Source organism: Phalacrocorax carbo, chromosome 7, assembly GCF_963921805.1.
Source record: "Phalacrocorax carbo chromosome 7, bPhaCar2.1, whole genome shotgun sequence".
Taxonomy (NCBI): domain Eukaryota; kingdom Metazoa; phylum Chordata; class Aves; order Suliformes; family Phalacrocoracidae; genus Phalacrocorax; species Phalacrocorax carbo.
In genome coordinates, this window is record NC_087519.1 from 45,626,922 (window position 1) to 45,646,477 (window position 19,556).

At 47.7% G+C, this 19,556-nt stretch overlaps 1 protein-coding gene across 3 annotated transcripts in view; it reads left to right on the forward strand.

The window, feature by feature from the left end:
- The window catches only part of P2RY1 (purinergic receptor P2Y1), a 36,268-nt gene extending 17,198 nt beyond the window's left edge, over positions 1–19,070 (forward strand). The window contains exons 1-3 of one of the 3 annotated variants that reach the window (XR_010373894.1): positions 11,303–11,573; positions 12,169–13,443; positions 13,964–19,070. Coding sequence is in view for 2 of the 3 variants with exons in the window: in XM_064457830.1 (XP_064313900.1) it covers positions 12,237–13,328 (1,092 nt within the window). In the remaining variant the exon portion in view is untranslated. Of the gene's footprint in view, positions 1–11,302; positions 11,574–12,168 lie in introns of those variants that run through there. The other 2 variants (XM_064457828.1, XM_064457830.1) reach the window with 2 other exon arrangements.
- The last annotated feature ends 486 nt before the right edge of the window (positions 19,071–19,556 follow it).

Below are 19,556 nucleotides of genomic sequence, written 5' to 3' on the forward strand. Positions count from 1 at the left end.
GGGTGAGCTATTTGCAGGGACAACAGTCACAGCTGACCTGCAACGCTGCAGGGACTGATGCAGTCTGTAATGGCACCGTACAGACTCACCTGAATATTCATCAACTGGTCTGAAACTGGTACCTGATTCCCTGAGGGACAGTGGAAACTTGTCTGGTTTAGCCAGGACTTCCCACCAATGCTGCGCTGCGGTCTGCTCCTTGAGAGCATTTCTGTCTTGTGTCCACATACACTCATCAGCTGAGCGCATGCTAACTTTACAACACGTCAGAATAGATTTATATTTATGGTTTTTTATGTTTTTTCTACAGTCAATATGCCTATCGTGTGGTTTGTTTTTTTTTTTTTATAATAACTCAGACACAAACCAGGTAAGTCTATCTGTATTTGGAATTTAAATAAGGGAGGTGGGGACCTGGGGACAGAAGAGTCCCTGCAGCAGTGCTGCTTCCGACCAGGACTGCAGTGCTTCAGCTTTTGCAGCTCAAACTGAAGATGTTGCTTCAGCAACTGCATATTCAATTAGAAATGGCCTTAGTAATGATTGCCAGGGTATTTGTTTCCAGTAAGAGCTGAGTTGGCATTTCTTTGTACTACAAGATTAGCTTTTCATTAAGCTTTTTTATTTCAGGTACTGACATATCTCTTTATTTCTCAGCATCACCTCCTTCCTAATTGTCAATGGGAGTTGTTGAATTTTACCTTAAGTTGTCAAATATGTATTGAAGTTTCACTGAGTTACAGCGAGCTGAGGGATGCCTGGGCGCTCTGAGACATGGCCAGGAAGATGTTCAACACGCTTGGTTTCAGCCCAGTGGCAGGACAGAAACCAGCTGAGGGCATCCCAGTAATGAGCAGTGACTGCGACCCACGCAGCAGCTCCCAGGGAGGAACAGCTCTGGGAGGAAGGAGGCCAGAGTGGCTGGGAGAGAGAAAGAGCTGCACAATAATGGGAAAAGGGAACAATAGCTGAAGGAGGAATGAAAGGGTCTGGCTGCAGAGGCATCAGCGCAGAGGTACTGCTCAGGTTGCTCCTACCCTGATCAGCTTCAAACCCACTGGAAGATAGTCCAAAAAAGGGGGACTTCTAAGACTTACTTTGAACGCCTGTCTCTTCTTTGTCATTACCATATTTTCAGATAATCCCAAAATATAATAAAATAGAGTATTGGCATCAGGACAGCTAAAAATCCAGGATTCATTATGCAGCAGCACTAAACTGAATAATTTAGTTTCTGTTTCCATGACTGGTATTTTCAAGGCCCTTCCTTCCCCAAGCTAAACCCTTGGGCAGGAATGTGAGGGAGGGCAGTTTGCAAGAAAGGCTACCAGTCCTAGGAGGAGGGGATGGGCAGGGCTGGTCCTGCAGGCAGGCAGGGCTGGCAGGGCTGGTGCCACAGGCAGGGCAGGCAGGGCTGGTGCCACAGGCAGGCAGGGCAGGGGGGCACCGCCACCACCCAGGGCCACTTGGGTTTCAGCACTGACAGTGAGACTTGGGCAAGGATTGCACCTTACTTATTCTTCTTGTAAAACTAGGGCTAAAGTAGATCCTCATGATCCATTAGGAAAAACATTGACAGGTCATTACTGGTAGCTTTGGACCCTTGAATTCAAGAATGACAAAAACATAGCCAGACTCTAACATGGCCCACATTTAAACAGAGCCTGTGCCATTAGCAGGGATCTGGTAAATAACATCAAATTATGCTAACAGGCTTTGAAAATTCAATTCTATGGTCAGATATTCAAAGTTTCTGTGTTTGAATGCATAAGCATGTAACTGCTGCTGTAGAGCAAAGCAAAAGGGTATGCGTGTGTTTATTTTTATCCATGTGGAAATAACAATCCAACAGAATTCAGAAGTCATATATTTTCCAGTGAACTAACGGGCCAGGGTAACTAATTGCCAGGGTATTTCTTTCCAGTAAGAGCTGAGTTGGCATTTCTTTGTGCTACGTGATTAGATTTTCATTAAGCTTTTTTATTTCAGGTACTGGCATATCTCTTTATTTCTTAGCATCACCTCCTTCCTAATTGCCAATGGGAGATGTTGAATTTTACCTTAAGTTGTCAAATAAGTATTGAAGTTTCACCGAGTTACAGCGAGCCGAGGGATGCCTGGGCGCTCTGAGACACGCTCCGTTCAGAGCAAGGCGGTCGCTGCAGCTCCTGGGGCAGCAGCCCAGCCCAGCTTTCAGACAAGCCCAGCACTGCTGCTCACTGCAGGGACGGCGCTCGCCCTCGGGCAATGGGTACTGCCAACTCTGGCCTGAGCCCTCCAGTGCAGCATATCCAGCAGCTCCCATCACACATGATGGCTCTGGTGAGAGCATGTGGCACAGGTGCCCTGGGAGGCCGTCGGGTGCTCTGCACCACAGCAGGCGAGATGCCACTGTATGGAAAATGATGAGTCACCCACTTCAGCTCCATCAGGATAATAGCATAGGGTGAGATTTCTGCAGGAAATATAATACCATGCGTGGGTATATGGCATGTTCCTCCTTTTATCTAGATCAACTCATGTAGAACTGATTAGGAAAGAAAATGTGGATACAGAATAAAGAAAAGCGGAAGGATAAAAGCTCAGAAGGGCTTCAGTAAGTGGTTTTTGCTATCAGCAGCAAGAGTTCACCTCTACAACTTTTAAATTGTGGTTTTTGCTACCTGCAGCCCATAGAGAGACAATAGGTCAGGCTTTCACCTACTATTACATTACTGTTCTCTGACTTCTTAATCTTAGCTTTCAAAAAATTGTTACAGATCAGTTTTCACGTCTTCTTTCCATGTTTCATACACAGTAGGAAAGCTTAGCACCTGAAAACATTGATTTTAGCTTTCCTATATTTTTAGTGTTGACAAAAATTATTTTAACTAAATAGATGACCTGATCAAATACTATATTAAAATATCAAGAAACAATTCTGCCTACATTTAAACATGCTTATAAAGAAATACCAAAATGGAAATGTAATTGAAAAATCCAATATTACCATATTTTCTAATATCTGCTAAACATTAGCAGATGATATTTACCATTGATATGATTTGCCAGTGATGCAGTCGCAGGATTTTCTAAATAGTATTTGCCTTCCTCTGTTCCAGAACTGGATGCTGCCTCCAGCTGTGCCTGCTGGGCCCACAGCAGGGCTGCTCTCTCAGCAGCCTGGTGAGCTTTGGGAAGTGCATTCAAATAATTTCCCCCTGCAGACCAGCACAAAGTGGGGCCAGCACTGGAGGCCGACGCTGTGTGACTGTGCAAAGTGCCTGAGATCTGATTCCTCTGAGAGCATCTGCTGAGCACCCTTTGCACAGCTGGAACTGGCCAGGGAAGCAGCCCTTGCCATCCTGCCTGAGCCAGGGGATGCAGGGCCACCTCTTTCAAGTCCCTGCCTTGGGTAGGAGTCCGGGATCCAGCTCTCCCCACACCCACACTGCAATTCCATGGGCACAGAGGGAGGCAGGGCTAGCTCCTCTATGCCAGAGGGGTCCCTGCACGTCATTACGGCTCAGAGTCATAGCCGAGACATCTCCTTACACAAAGAGTAAATCGTCGCTGTCAGCACTGATTATTCAGCAATGCGAGTGTGTTTTCCAGCAAACTCTCCATTTGCCTTGGCCGTGGTCAGAGGTGCCCTTGAAGATACATCACTAACGCCCACAGAGCACAGGTTTGCTGCAGCAAAACCAGAGAAAACCAAAAGCTTTGCTCTGATCTCTGCAGCCTGAAGAACATGCCCGCTATGCTGATTACCAGATTCTTGCTGTCAGTATGGGTGCATAACCATACCTGTAAGCCACAGGTATCTACAGGAGGCAAGACAGAGCTGAAACCTGCCCAGGAGGTGAGGAGTAAGGACATACACATAAATCTTGACTTCTGAAGAGCTGTTCTGAGGAAATGTGGCTCTCACACCCATTTCCATCACCTCAAACAAGATCAGCACTGGGATCACTAACACAGAGTGCAGAGTTAATGCTCTTGAACCACCTGAAAACTCCCTGCTACAGCAGGGCTGTGTACAGGCGGTGCCGTGCAGCTCCCCCAAGCGCAGGCTCCCTCTGCTCCATCCAACTCCTGCTTCCTCACAGCCCTTGCTGTGCTGGGAAAACCCAACTGCCTTCCCTGCTGCTAACTTCAGTCCAGGTAACAGAGAAAAAGACAGAGAGAGGGCTAAAAGAACCAGACAACCCATTATGCAGATGTACACAACTGGACATTTAAGTGCAAGCTAGTTCCAGCAAAAAACAGGTCTCAAAACAGCATTAGAGTGAGATGTGATGCTGCCGTTGCGTGCTTGGCTGTATGACGAAATCCAGCTTTGCTGCAGTGGCAGCATGGATCTGGGGGTGCAAAAGGCTTTGGGGGAGCAAGAGGAGCCAGGCAGGGCTGGAAGGAGGCGCCAGGCACCCTCAAGGCCCCGCTGCCATGCTCCATGGCTTCACTGGGTGTCCATCCAGCTGGGTGGCCACGTGGAGATGCATCCCTGCAAACAGGAAAACCTGTCCCTGTACCCCACCGAGACAGGCTCATAGGATGCCTCGGTTATAACACCTCAGAGGGAGTGCTGTGTTCATTTCCCTCAGTGCATTAGGTGGCAAGTACTTAATTGAAATACTTAATTTTGTCTCCCTTGGTATGCAATCTTCACTGTTTCCTGCCTGTTTGTCTTCTTGGCCATTTGAGGAAACTGTGTAACGTGAGTATTAACGCACTATTAAACCTTCTCAGTAGAATTGTCTTTCCTGGCTGGTAGCTGAACAAAAAATCTTTTCTACTGAGAATAGTAATTTCAATTTAAAATGGCAATATAGGAAGGAGGCAAGATGCTCCCTGCTGTAATTAGAACAAGTTTTCCAGTATTCTGCATTATCTTTAGATTCTGGAAGTGTAGTTGCTCTACTAGGATTAATAAGTCACGTCTATTAACTCTATTTATTGCTGTGTTGGTATCACAGGGGCATCACAGCGGCAGTGCTGATCAGAAACCATTTGCATATTCTGAAATACAGAAGGCACTTTGAAACAGCAGATTCATTATTCTTGTTGGTTTATAATATTAATAAAGGCAAAGAAGAAGAAAAGACATAGACTTTTCATTCCTATGGGAATATATGACCGTCATATCAGATATTTAACAGGGCCTTACAGACCAAGTATTCCGAATTCTCATGTGTCCTGGTTTCCGCTGGGATAGCACGTGTTTAGCTGCTTGCCGGGTTAAACCACAACATCATGCTATCTGCTCACCACATTACCCACTATTGATTATAAAATTATAATCTTTTGCATGCACAATACTGTGTCATTTTGTCTTCCAAAGTTCACATCCTGTTGGGACTCTGTCGCTCCTTGGGTCTTACGTTATACTGTGTGCAGATCTATCTAATTAGCCCATGAACAGCTTTTGTTTTCAAGACAGCAAAATGTCAGCTCAGATATTAAAAATGCACACAGGCGCACGCTCCTCTCGCACCAGGGTGGGGAGAGCAGCTTCCCGTGCCTTTGCAGCAGGCATCGGGGGTAACTCCTTGAAGACTGTAGCACAGCAAGATATTTTCACCCCTTAAATAGCAGGTTGACGGTCTCCAAGAACAGCAATAAGGACAGCAACTTCCACTCGGTAGGGGCAACAAGCACAGGAGGGCAAAGCAGTGGCGAAGCAGAGACTTTGCTGGCAGAAGCACCAGTGGAGCTTTGGGCATGTATTCTGCTGGCAGTTTTTGTGAGCAGGCTGGGAACTCAGTTAAGACTTGCTTTCAACCAGTGGCGCATGTCGTATCTGCAACAGACATGTCTAATTATTCTTATCAGCTCTTGAACTGTCATTTCCCAGGTTTGTTTTCCAAAGAAAGGCGAACAGAGGCAGCCAAGGCTTGCAGCGGTGGGCAGGTCCCACGCCGTGCCAGGCTCGCTGCGGTGCTGTGGTGGGGCAGTGTGCCAGGAATGCTGCACCAGGGTCGGGGTCCTCTGCTCCCTGCGCCTCCTGCTGCCCCCCCTCTCCCCTTCCCAGTTTCCCAGGGGGACACGTGCTCATTTTCTGCAGCTGAGCGACTCCTGTGGTGCCCTGTTCAGTACGATCCCTGGGGCTGGTGCAGAATTGCAGACCAGAAAGCCACCCCGTCAGCCCTTCGCAAGTGGGAAAAGGGAATATTTGGCATCTCTTCTGGGAGATTTGACATGCCTTCCTGGTTTTCTTTATTGTTACGGACATTTTTATCTTGCACATCATTTCCTTGCCAGCGTTCAGCCTTCCGCCTCAGTTGCTAAGGGCCACAAGTTCTTGCAGGAAGGTGACAGAAATTGCTTATTGCACAAAAGCATTTTTCCACATACCTGCCTGCTCACCCTCAAATTTCCCAAATAGATTTACTCACAAGTTGAGGCCAAACCTGGGCATTTTCAGTATGTGAAGCTAAGGCTGGAAGGAAAAAAAACTGGGGCAAAGAGCCATTGCTTACAGTCTGTCTACTATATCTTTTTAAGTATTTTTACATAGAGCAGGATGAGCTTTGCATTTTTTTTTTTACAAATAAATGTTTGTTCAAATCCTTTAACCCAAAATTTCCTCAATTCTCACCTATGTGCAGGTGGCCGTTGGAAGTCCAGCTGAGGGACCTCTTACAGCTTTGAAGGTGTAGTATTTTAAATACTGCATGCAAGAGTATTTGAAAATAAAATAAATTAGTATTTCAGGCTCACTGTGGAAAATCTGCACACCATATAAGGTGTGCTGGGAAGAGATGCCACCTTCCGTGACAAATGAAAAAGGAAGTTAGGAAACGGCAAAGACTGGAGAAAGAAAACAGTGTGATAAAGCATTATTTGACCTAAAGAGTTTCCTAATGAAAAGAGGAATGAAGCTCACCAGAAGCCAATAAGTAGGTCACAAGCCAATTCTGGCAAAATGTGAAATAGGCATTTTTGCAGCAGGTAAGATGTCCTGCAGCAGGGAGCCAAGAGCAGCTCACCCTCCAAGTTCTGTGCTTACTCACCCCTTCCAGCACCGCTCCCAGGTGAGACATGGAGTGCCTTATATATGTGTGTGTCTATATATATACACACATGTATTTTTACCCTCACTATGAGCAGGCGTTGTGATGATCATTTATGGGTGTCCTTTCCATCAGCCTGCAGCTGGTTTGGGCCCATTGTTCATACTGGCATACTTTGAAATATTGAAATTTGCATCTGCCTTCCTGATAACCAAAACCAACAGGTAGAAACAGCTGGATTTACGTCCAGACCGTTCCCTTTGCGCACCCACACACTGCAATAGTTCAGCACTAATTGGACTGGTTGGGAATTTCCATTTGCTCTCGAGCATGTTTTTTTTCCTCATGAGAGATATATCATCCATTTGAGTTAAATCAGCTGTTAACAGAACAAAACATTCAGTTTAATGGAAATCAGTGGTATAAAATCCCAGATTTTGGAGAAAGTGCATTAAGAGGCAAAGCTGGAATGAATTCATTTTCAGCTACACCAGACAGAAACCTATTCTGCTACAAGGCATATGCTAGAGCTATGGAGGAAAAGGTGCTAATGCAACATGCTTTATGGTTGTGGTCCAAAATAAGAACAGATCAGTGATACAAGCAGGAAGACACTAATTTGCTGGCTGTGTATGAAGGCATGTAACAGTATGGCTGCTAAAAAATATGCCTTGTTCTTTACTCATGTAAGTGCTTGGACCTTTTGCAGCTGAAGCACTGCAGTCAGAATGAGCAAACTGTTAAAACCAGTACGTGAGATTTCCATTTCCAGTACTGGCAGGCTCAGACGGGCGGTGCTGAGATGCAGGCTGCCGACGAAGCAGCAGGGATGTAGCTGCTTATACAGCACGGGCTGCACGGGTCCGGCTGCAGCGGGCAGGGGGTTTCCTTGGCAGGTCCCAGGTGCCACTAAAGCAGGTGAGGAGTGAGGGTCCCTGCCGTTCGCATGCCTCTGCCCTCCATCAGCAGTGCCTGGCTGACCCGAAGTTGTAGGAAGAGGGGAAATGTAGTGTAGGCAGAGGTAATAGATAAGGTTTTCAAGGCTAGGCAAAGGATGAAATATTGAGCAGTCACAGTAGCTGGGGTTTAAAAAAGGAAAAGGGACACCTAGATGAAGTAAAGTATGTGAGGCAGGAGTAAAAAGGAGCCAAGAATGCCAGTGATTCAGAAAATGTGCATAAAAAAGGGAAACACTCTTTTCTACTCTTGTGAGGAAAGGTGTGGTTCTTTGAAGTTGCTGCTGTTTGAAGTATGTGGTAGCACCTGATCTTCTGATGATGGAGGTTCTTCCCCAGAAGAAGCTGGGACATGATGCACGAGTGTGATTTTACACCCTCAAGGGTACCATCAGAAACTGCAGGGAGACAGCCTGCAATCAATGTAAGCAACACCGCCACAATGGTGTCTGCTTCGGGTGCCCACCCTTCAAACAAGCCATTGAAAAATGAGATGATACTCAGAGAAAAGGTTACAGGGATGAGTCAGGTATCTTGGAAAATCCTGCCCTGGCACAGCAGACTAAATAAATTGAAGTTTCTCAGACCAGATTATAAATCTGAGCTTGGAGGCTTTAGTAACAGATCAACAGAACTGCAGCTGAAGGATGTGAAGCATGGGTTTGGTACAGATTCACTTCTGCCTTTGGATATTTATACATTTGTATTATACCTTGAATATTTGTATTGGTCCCACAAGAACATTACGCCAGATGAGGTGTCACCTCTCTATGCAGCCACAGCTTCATGCTGGATCAGGTGGTGTCTCTCCTGTCCTCACCGATGTCGGCATTAAGCCTGAAGTCAGTGTGAACACTGCCACAGGTGCCTGGGCAAACCCAGCACACGCAGCGTGTCTTCCTGCCAACTCCTGCTAACGCTTGTGCTGGTGACCTCGTACTTCTCCAAGTCCCATAGAAATGAACGCCAGCCCTGTTCATAGCCAGACTCACAAGCCCTCTTCCAGAGAAGGCTGAGAAGTCCCCATGGCCAGACCCTGCGCCTGGCTTTGCTGCCTCGGCCTAGGCACAAGCGTAAAGCCTAAGAAATGCCTCCTTCCCCAGGCAGCCATGGGCTCCCTGAATTACTGCTCTGGCCTTTCATCTCCATGATTTGGATTTACGGTGCTGCTTAGGTAACAGAGGAAAACAGGCTGTAGTTCATAGTGCATATTTACTGATGCTATCTAACGCTGCTTCAGTATGACTCAAAATTTGCTCAAGACAGGGAATTCAAGGAAGCTGCCAAGAGAAGCTACATGTTAGCAATGGACAGAGAAAACCAGTAAAGAAATAACAATTATAAAGGGAAGGATAAACTCAAAGGCTTCTTGCATGCTAATAGCTTTGCTTTTTTTTTCCTTTTTTTTTTTTTTTTTGTTACACAATAATCCAAGTCCTTCATTAAAATGAACTCTGGTTTTGGCCATGCAGCTGATTCTCTGAGGAACAAGATGGCTTTTTGACAAGCCAGCATGATGGGCTTGATATTATTATACTGTATTCACCGTACGTCTGGTTTGTGGGTTGGGTGTTTTCTCTTGTGGGAACACCAAGGCTAAGGACTAATTTTTGCTAGCACTTTAAAATCCTAGAGGGCACCACTGAACAGTTTTGTAAACTGGGCTTGCTTTACAACACAGATTTTACAGGTGTTGCTGTTCTTGTGTCATTTTTCACTTCCCTTTCTCTTCACATTCAAATTGTATTAAAATGAAAAAGAATCTTCAAAGGAATAAATATGCAGTTTAGGGGATGCGTACAAAAAGAAAAAAAAAACTAATATACAGGAAGAAAGGGTCTTATATTTACAAAATTTAAGCTGTTGCTTCAAAGTTGTAGTCTGTGTAACTTGCCCCAATAGAGATGCCAGGCTGGCAACTCCATCTGCATCTGCTTGCATATTCCTACAGGGGTACAATATGCAGCTGATTTCCCAATTAAGCTTTCCCAACAAAGTAGTTTTATAATTTAGACAGACTCAAAAGTTTGAAAAATGAATACATATTCATGAAGTACTAATAATCCTCCGTCTAAAACACAGCTTTTAGCTGAGAGCAGATATGACTAGCTCATGTATCACTCACCACACACCCTAACTAAAATGTGAACAAGGAAGAAATGGCTGAAACCAGCAGATTGTGTTTTGCTAAGACAATAAATAATAATCATATTCTGACTCAAGTGCCAAATGTATAGCGCTTAATTAGAGGTCAGTAGAGCATATTTCTGCTCAGCTGTTCCATTTACAGCAATTATCATGTTCGTGTAGCTTCAACTGGGTTCCAGAGCAGATTTCAAAGGGTTGAGAGAAAGCAAAATCAGGAAAGTGGTGTTCAGCAACAGCAGCTCAGGAGGAGCACGCCTAGCACGCTGCTGCCTGCACCCCCCTGCCTGTGCCCCGCTGCCTGCGTCCCCCGACTGCGCCCCGCTGCCTGCACCCCCCTGCCTGCGCCCCCCTGCCTGCGCCCCGCTGCCTGCACCCCCCCGACTGCGCCCCGCTGCCTGCACCCCCTGCCTGCGCCCCCCTGCCTGCGCCCCGCTGCCTGCGTCCCCCTGCCTGCACCCCGCTGCCTGCGCCCCCCTGCCTGCGCCCCGCTGCCTGCGTCCCCCTGCCTGCGCCCCCCTGCCTGCGCCCCGCTGCCTGCGCCCCCCTGCCTGCGCCCCGCTGCCTGCACCCCCCCGACTGCGCCCCGCTGCCTGCACCCCCCTGCCTGCGCCCCGCTGCCTGCGTCCCCCGACTGCGCCCCGCTGCCTGCACCCCCCTGCCTGCGCCCCGCTGCCTGCACCCCGCTGCCTGCGCCCCGCTACGCGCCGGTGCTGGCAGGAGGGAGCTCAGCCCAGGCGCGGTGTCCCCCCCTCCATCACGGCGGGGGGCTGGAGGGGACGCTGCCCTCCTCCGCCCCGGCGAGCGCTGGGCCGCCCCGCCTGCCCCTGCCGCGCCGGCACCGGGCCCGCCTCAGCCCCCGCGGAGGGGCAGCCCCGTCCGACGCGGGGGGCCGTGGCCGTGCCCGCTGGCCTCGCCGGCGGCGCCACTCCCGCCACGCCGCCTGTGCCCCTCCGAGCCCCGCGTCTCGGGTGACCCGGGTGGGGCCGGAGGGTGGCGCGGGGTGTGCCGGGTCACAGGCGCTTGCCCCGGCCGAGGCGGCGTCGGCGCCAGCCCCGCCGCGCCCCCCGAGGCGCCCGCAGCCCCCGGCCCGGCCCGGCCCGGCCCGGCCGCCATGTGGCGCGGGCGGGGAGCGGCGAGCACCGCCCGCCTGCGAGGGCGGTGCGGGGGGCGGGCGGCGCGCCCCTGGGCCGAGTCGGCGCCTCGTCCCGCCCGCCCGCAGTCCGCCCGGGGCCGGCGCGCTGCCTCCCGCGGCAGAGGGGCTGCGGCCGCTGTCCCCCGCGGCGGTGGCGCCGCCATGGAGGGGCGCCCCGCGCCCGAGGCGCGGTAGAGCCGCTGCCCCCGGCTGCCCTGCCCTGCCCGGCGATGGGAGCCGGCTCGGCCGGGGCAGCTGCGGGCGGGACGCCGCCCCCCGCCGGGCGGGCGCTGCTGGCGGCGAGGAGAGGCGAGCGCGGGCTGCGAAGGGCGCCGCGGGAGGCAGGTGGGGGCGGCCCCGGCGCTCCTCGGAGTCGGGCTGGGGCGCGGCGGCGACGCGGGGACCGGGCGGGCTGAGGTGACTCGGGCGGGCTGAGGCGACCCGGGGGAGCCGGGCGGGCTGAGGGAGCCGGGCGGGAGCGGCGGAAGCGAGGGGCGCGGCGGGCTGTGGGTCGGGACCGGCGACCGCGGAGGCGGCCCGGGCGGCGGCGGCCGTCTGAGGAGCGCGGGCGGAGCGGCTCCCCCAGCCGGCCCCGCTCCCGCTGCCCCTTCGCGGCGCTCGCCCTTTCCCTTTCGCCGTCGGCGCGTCCCAGGGCCGGGCCGGGCCAGCCCTGCCCAGCCCGCTGTGGCTGTCGCCGCCGCCCCGCCTGCCCTGCCCGTCCCCGTCACGCCGACAGGCAGCGACCCGCCGGGGCGTCCGCGGCTCCCGACCCGCGGCGGGTCTGGCTGCTGCGTGGGGGGACAGTCCGCACCCCACTGTAGACCGACTCGCGCAGGTGGGAGATGCTGAGCCGAGCAGAGCCGCATGGAAACCCTCTGAAGCAAAGCAGGACAGGTTTTAACCTTCCAGTTAGGTTTTCTTTGCTCTTTTCTTTTTCTAGATGCGTTACTGTTCCTGTAGAGACTTTGTTGCTTCACCTCAGATCTATGTGACTCTGGTGGAAGGATCATGACTGAAGTCCTCTTCTCTGCTGCTTTGAATGGAACTGAACCCAACCTGTTATCCAGCAGCGGCTGGTCTGCGGGAAACGCCACCACCAAGTGTTCCCTGACCAAAACTGGCTTCCAGTTCTATTACCTGCCCACTGTCTACATTCTGGTCTTCATCACTGGGTTTTTGGGAAACAGCGTGGCCATCTGGATGTTTGTCTTCCACATGAGGCCTTGGAGTGGCATCTCGGTGTACATGTTCAACTTGGCACTGGCCGATTTCTTGTATGTCTTGACGCTGCCTGCCCTCATCTTTTACTACTTCAATAAAACAGACTGGATCTTCGGAGATATCATGTGCAAGCTGCAGAGGTTCATCTTCCATGTGAACCTGTACGGCAGTATTTTGTTTCTAACTTGCATAAGTGTGCACAGGTACACGGGAGTGGTGCACCCCTTGAAGTCGCTGGGGAGGCTGAAGAAGAAGAACGCGGTGTACATCAGCACCCTGGTCTGGGTCATTGTGGTGGCTGTGATTTCTCCAATACTGTTCTACTCAGGAACTGGGATAAGGAGAAATAAAACCACGACGTGTTATGACACAACGGCCGATGATTACCTGAGAAGTTACTTCATTTACAGCATGTGCACCACAGTGCTTATGTTCTGCATCCCGTTCATACTGATTCTTGGTTGCTATGGGCTAATTGTGAAAGCTTTGATTTACAAAGATTTGGACAATTCTCCTCTCAGGAGAAAGTCTATTTACCTGGTTATTATTGTGTTGACAGTCTTTGCTGTGTCTTACCTTCCCTTCCATGTGATGAAGACCTTAAATCTAAGAGCCAGGGTGGATTTTCAGACTCCACAAATGTGTGCCTTCAACGATAAGGTTTATGCCACTTACCAAGTGACGAGGGGTCTGGCCAGCCTCAACAGCTGCGTTGACCCTATTCTTTATTTCCTGGCGGGCGATACCTTTCGAAGGCGGCTTTCCAGGGCGACCAGGAAATCGTCCAGAAGAAGTGAACACAACGTGCAGTCCAAAAGCGAGGAAATGACTCTCAATATTTTATCTGAGTATAAACAGAACGGAGATACAAGTTTGTGAACGAATGCAAAAGATTTAGGAACAGTTTGAAAAAAATCCTCTGCTTTGAGACAGTGGGACGCTGTAGTGCTTGAGTGCGTGAGGAAAATCTACCAGTCTCTCAAATTCGTTTTAGGTAAAGCCTCATTTTCTGATCTTAGAAAAAGCGTAACAAAGTCAGCAGAAGAATTTTAATGGAAAATAACGTGTCAAAATTCAGCCTTCCTTCTCCTTACAATATTCTCATTTCTTTCTGACTTGTGTCAGATAAAGTAAAATGAAGTAAATCCCCTAAAGGAAGAAAGCAATCCAAGTGCTTCTGTTTTAATGACTTAGTCTCCCACATTCGAAAACGTTCTCAATCAGCCTCTCTTTAAAAATAGGAAATAAAAATAAGAGCGAGCAGTATCTTCTCTTCTGAGGCTTAGTCCACATACCTAGCCTTTTGCTCACTTGCCGTCGTAAACAAGTGTTTAAATCAAAGTCACGATCCAGTTATCTCACTTTTACAGTTCTATTATTTCTTCATCTACTTCTAGTGTTGGTAATTATTTGATAGTTTGGTAGCATTTATGACATTTATGATTCAGTCTTCTTTGAGTGCCGGTGTTTTACAAAAGGTAGGCTTACTGATGTGTGCATGATTATGCTTTCAGATTACGATGGTTGTTCGTGAAAAACCTGGACCCCCTTAAAGGCAAATTGGCTTCCAGGTGAACTGACACCTCAGCCACTGGCAGATAAGCAGGTCTCTCTAGGAACTGGTGCAAGCAGGCGCCTGCTTTGCACATGCACGTAGCGGTGCGTTTCGTGAACAGATGTCGGCATGCAAACGCATGCGGAGGTGATTTGGTTCTGAGCAGCTGAAGGTCTGATCCTGTCTTCCGTGCTGAGGAAAACCAGCGGGTTGTCAGCCGGAGGAGCCACAGGACAGGGCTGAGCACGGACTGGGCTCACCTGGGGAGCGCCTGCGCGAGCTCTGCGGAGCCGGGGGCGAGCCGCCCTTCCCGAAGGCTGACCAACATCTCGCTGCAGCGTGAACGCTTGACTGCCGGTGTTGGGAGCCTTGCTGGAGTTCTTTACGGGTAAAACATGAGAAATGTGTGTGCTGAAAATAACTGTACCTTTCAGACAAGTTGCTCAAGTTACTTGTGTTTTCATTTGGTACGAGAATATTTCTGTTCCTGTCACTCTTTAGAGATAACGTTAAGAGTTGTTTCCCAAGAAAATAATTATTAAAATGGATAATATAAATGTTTTATATATATAATATATATAATAGGGGGGAATTAATTTTTTTGTACTGTGACAAATAAATGACTATTAACAAGGTATTGCAATATACTACAGACTAAATCTGGCCCTTTACTATGTATCTTCTCCAAATGTGGAATAGGTCATCCAAAATTAGCCAAACTGCAATATTGTGTAACGCGAAAGCTAGTGATCAGAGCACAGAGGAAATCTCACATAGGCAGTCTTATTCATTTCTCATATTTCTAAGAAATGTATTTGAAAATATTGTGTGCTAAAAATGTTATGAAAGCATGCTCTGAATTATAAATCTAGTGTACAAAATTAAGTTCTGTATAATCCTAAGGGTGATTTTAATAGATCTTCATTCCTCCAGTCTTCATAGTAAGAGTAAAATATTTATATTTTACTTACTGATTTCCAGTGATTGGTACCAAACAAGAATAGCTCTAGTTATTTTTTGACAACATTGTAAAGTAGCTTCTGTTCACACGTACAGCTTCTTAGTCTGCAAAATCCCTATTTATTGAACTTATTTATTAGAAAGCTAACTGTAAAGTATGTAAAGTGTGGTTCTCCATATTCATATTCAGAATTGGGCATTAATGGAAAATTTAACAGCACATTTCAGTCACTGTAATACTGTGTCTTCTAACAGAACCTCTTTATAATAAACTCAATTCCACCCTGGCTATTCACTGTTGATATGTAACCTAGTGATAAATTAAGCTACTGATTTGTAGCCTAAAGATAAATTAAACTGCTGCTTAGGAAGCATGGCTTCTTAAAGCAACATTAAGATCCCATTTAGCTCTATAAGATGAAAAATGTAGAGGTAGTGAAGAAATTCCAACCAAGGGTCAATTGCTAATTAATCCCTACTGACAAAAGGCTGTGGAACAGCGCAGCCTATTTATATCACCAGAGAATGAGCCTGATTCTCAATAAATGACTTCTTCTATTATGTGATTATTTGAGATTTCATTCAACCGAGGCATGTCTTGTTTGGAATGGCAGATGAATTAAATGGGGAGAGAGCATAAAAATAGGATATTCTCCGAATCTGCTTCTCCAGGTTCAAAATCGTATTCATTTCCCAGGATTTCATGGTCTATTTCTCTTTTTCACTTAGGAAATAAAATGTTCCACTAATCCATGTCTGAAAAAAGATCCTAAACAGACACAGCAGAATGTAAAACCATACACCCAGGTTGGTCCTTATGTAGTTACTTACAGTCTTTTTGCAATATGTCTCTTTAATATGGCAAAGTTGGCTGACTATTACAGTGTGTATGAAATCCAAGTGCAACAAAACTCTACAAAACTAACCAGCTGTAGCAGGCTGGGCATGCTGCAGGAGAGACCCACGGCCCGGACAGACACCCTGCCAGGGAGATCCACCTTCTGGAGCTCGTTTCGGCCACCTCTGTTCCAGCATCTGCCCTGCAGTCTTCTGGGTCTTGTACACCTGCAATGTTTTTATGCTTTCCTCGTGAACCGTTGGACACTCTCTGTTTCATCTTGCCTCACTGAAGGGAGCTGTGCAACCAGCCAGATTATTCACCCAGTTCATTACTGAGGTCTGTTCTGATTATTTAATGAAGATCTCTTCTGATCAGCCTTGGCAGGCAACTGCACTTGGCATCTTCACCTCACAGAAGTGTATGGGAGCCTCCCACCAAACACCGAGAAGGATCATTAAATACATTTTACACACAGTTTATTTTCCATCTTCCCGATCCTATGACCTGCAGTGCTAACACCTCAAACCGCATCCTGCTCTGATGTGACTCCCTGCTGTACACATACTGAGATGTCACAGCCTCCTCTGAATCCAGCTGGAACTTGAAGCTGAGCCTCAAAACATCATGTAAGGTTCCCGGTCTTTTTTAGAAGTATTGCTGTATTTGACATGGGGCAGTTGGAGCCACTGCAAAATCATGCCAGATTCGTATCTCCTCCCAGACGCTTACCTTTTACCTGCAGCATGACGGAATTGTGTCTGTTGGGCCACCCCATCAGAGGGGAAGCTGGTCAGATGTGGGGGGATTGGACACCACTGGGACAAAGACCAAGCAGTTCTTCTCCAGGCAGCGTGATGGCTGGTGCCGTTAGCTCCTGGGGAACTTGGCAAGACTGTTCTTAAATATTTGCCTTTTGGCACTTATCCTTACTATAATATATTTGTGGAAGACAGTCGGTCCACCAGCCTTAGAGGCAAAAGGTGATCATCCCTGTGTTTATACGTAAACATCTGTGATGGGTATAGTCGAAGAAGTCTTTCTATAAGCCACTCAACTGGAGTTTCTTTCTGACCTATCAAATATGCAAAGAGAATGCAATCTCAGCTGCAGCCTTTGGCCTGTTAATTAATGATCAAGGACGACAATGGGTTGCGTTCACTAGGAACGAGATTCAGCTCATCATCTCACTACAGGAAGACCACCTAAAAGATCCACCTTCCCTCATTGTGCTGCATTAGCCTTCAACTAACAAATGAGATGAAACATTTTATGATTTCGTGGTTATGCTTTTAACCTATTTTTCCTCTGGGTATATTTGGGAATCTTAACAACTACAAATCATTCACTGAAGATGCCAAAAGGTTTGAAGTAAATAGTTATTTAGAGCTTAAGTTTTGCCAAAGCATTCTACAGTGATCCACGCTGAAACAAATTATTATTCATTAGCTATATTTTGCTTCCTCCAGCTCATAGGGTTAATTTTTTTCTCATTTATGTCCATAACTCCCACATACGGTACTCTTCAACACAAAATGAAATCAGTATGAAATATACACATGATCTGCTCTCAGTTTGTGTATTTTCATAACAGCATGCAGGATTTTTTGTTTTAATCCAGTTCATCCGACACCAAGTTAATGAAATAATGATCAGACATAGGGAACCAGAAGGATCTTGCCTGACCCTGCTTTGAGCAGGAGATTGCACTAAACGCCCTGGTAAGCTGCCTCCCAGCGCGAATTCCCCTGCAGTCCTGTGGAAGGTGACTGTGGGAAGCTGCAGGGCCATTTCTGCGGCCGATGGCCCATGAGGGAGGGACTGCTGCAGAGCATCCCACCGCCTTCCTGCTCACAGCCAAGGGCAGAAGCTGAAGATTTGTGGGCTCATAGACATGCTGTAATAGCCCAAAGAGGGATCATGCCAGGTTTTCTTGAGCCTGGCATCCTTCCCTTCGCTTTCTTGATGAGGAAGGGCAAGGCGGGGCGACACAGAAGGCTCCAGGCACCCCGGGGTGCAGGAGCCTTGTGGAGCAGGAGCCCCAGGGCGCGGGCACTGCTTCTGTGGCTGCTTCAGCTACAGGGCTGAGTCCTTCTAGAGCCCCCTGAGTGTAACACGCTTGTTCTGCTTGCTCTGGTCCCACCGAGAGCCGGGCAGAACATGTGATGGAAAGGGCTGTTCTTCCCCGCTGCCACACACGGACAGTCCTACCTGGAAAGTCAGGTCTGTAGCTGTTAAGCACACTGGCCCTGGGGGTGCCAGGAGACAAAAGAACTGCTAATTGCCTTTCTGGGATTCTTTTTTTTTTTTTTCTTACTAGTTTTTGTATTCAGATTGGTCCAGAACAAAAACATTAATAAAGTGTGGTATGTCTTAACACAGGTATTACTTACTTCTGTGATAAGCTTATTATTTTTCAAGTCTATACATTTGTATTTCTTACCTGCAGTAGTTGGAGACTAACTCTGGAAAAATTTTTGAAGGAATCTATAGGCCTGAAGTTGAATTTGAATATTAAAAAAATGTATTCCAAGCTCCTGAGCAGCCACATTTGACAGCTGCCAGTTGCAAGCGGGACGGTGCAGGTAGAGCTGCAGGGGTACGCTGGCCCTCAGGTATAAGTTGGTTTGGCCCTACACTAAAAGCCCTTAACTTAAAAAAAAGTAATAAAACCAACAATTATAGTTGCTTGAATAGGACTGTTTCACCCTACTTACATTTGCTGTATTATTCCTAATTTTAGGTGCTTTGCACTGAATCAAAGCCTACCACAGACTATTACTTCTGGAGCCTAACTGTATTGGCACAGTAATTTCAAATACTTTGGGGACATATGACTTGTGAATTAAAACCACTACTTATTTTGTGGCTATGAATTACAGTGTGTTTCAAGGATATACGTGAAAATGTTTATTTTTCTATTGTACTGTGATTTTAATATTGCTAAGTTCAATTTTTGTGTAAATACTAGTGAAATTTGACTGCAATATCTGCAGAGACAGTGCTACTTGGTATTTAAGCTCAGGCTATGTAACCGCTTTAATTAAATAGTAGTAAAAAAAGCCCCTTATTTGTCTACTATTTTAACGAATAAAAGGATTTTGTTTTTTAATAAAGCATGGGGTTGTTTGCATGTACATTTACTGTTAGGCATGGCTTTTGAAGTTGTAACTATTTTTAGTGGCAGCAGAATTGCAGCCACAGAGTTACTGGCACTGTACCTAGCAACCTCACTTTGAAACTGCTCCAATAAAATTATGAAACACTTTTTCTGCCTTTTGTATTATTGCAGTTAATTCATGTTTCCAGGTGATTCTTCAGGCAGTGATACGTACTTAAGAACAGATAATAAAAGGTTTGCAAAATATATAAAATTTAAAACCTTGAGAAGAACCAGGCAGATCAACTGAGGATCAAAATAAGTGAGTAAACGAATGACGCTTCGTCTTCTAGGATTTTAGGGGACAGCCTGTCCACAGGTGGCAGGTGGATGACCCACCTCCTAACACAGGTGGAAGCAGTATGCCTGTGGTTCTGCAGGCAGAGGGCTGAGCCAGCGCCCCGCTCCGAGCACCCCTCCCATTTCTAGCATTCGGCTGGAGAAGAACCTGCTCCCAGTCCCTTTCCCTCGGCAGCTCCTGCTTGGTCTCGGGTATTTATTCCTGCAATTACTGCCCAGTATGTGCAAACATAGTCTGACAGCCTGGAGTGAATCACCTACTCTGTACAGATCAAAAGCTAAATCTGTCTTTAC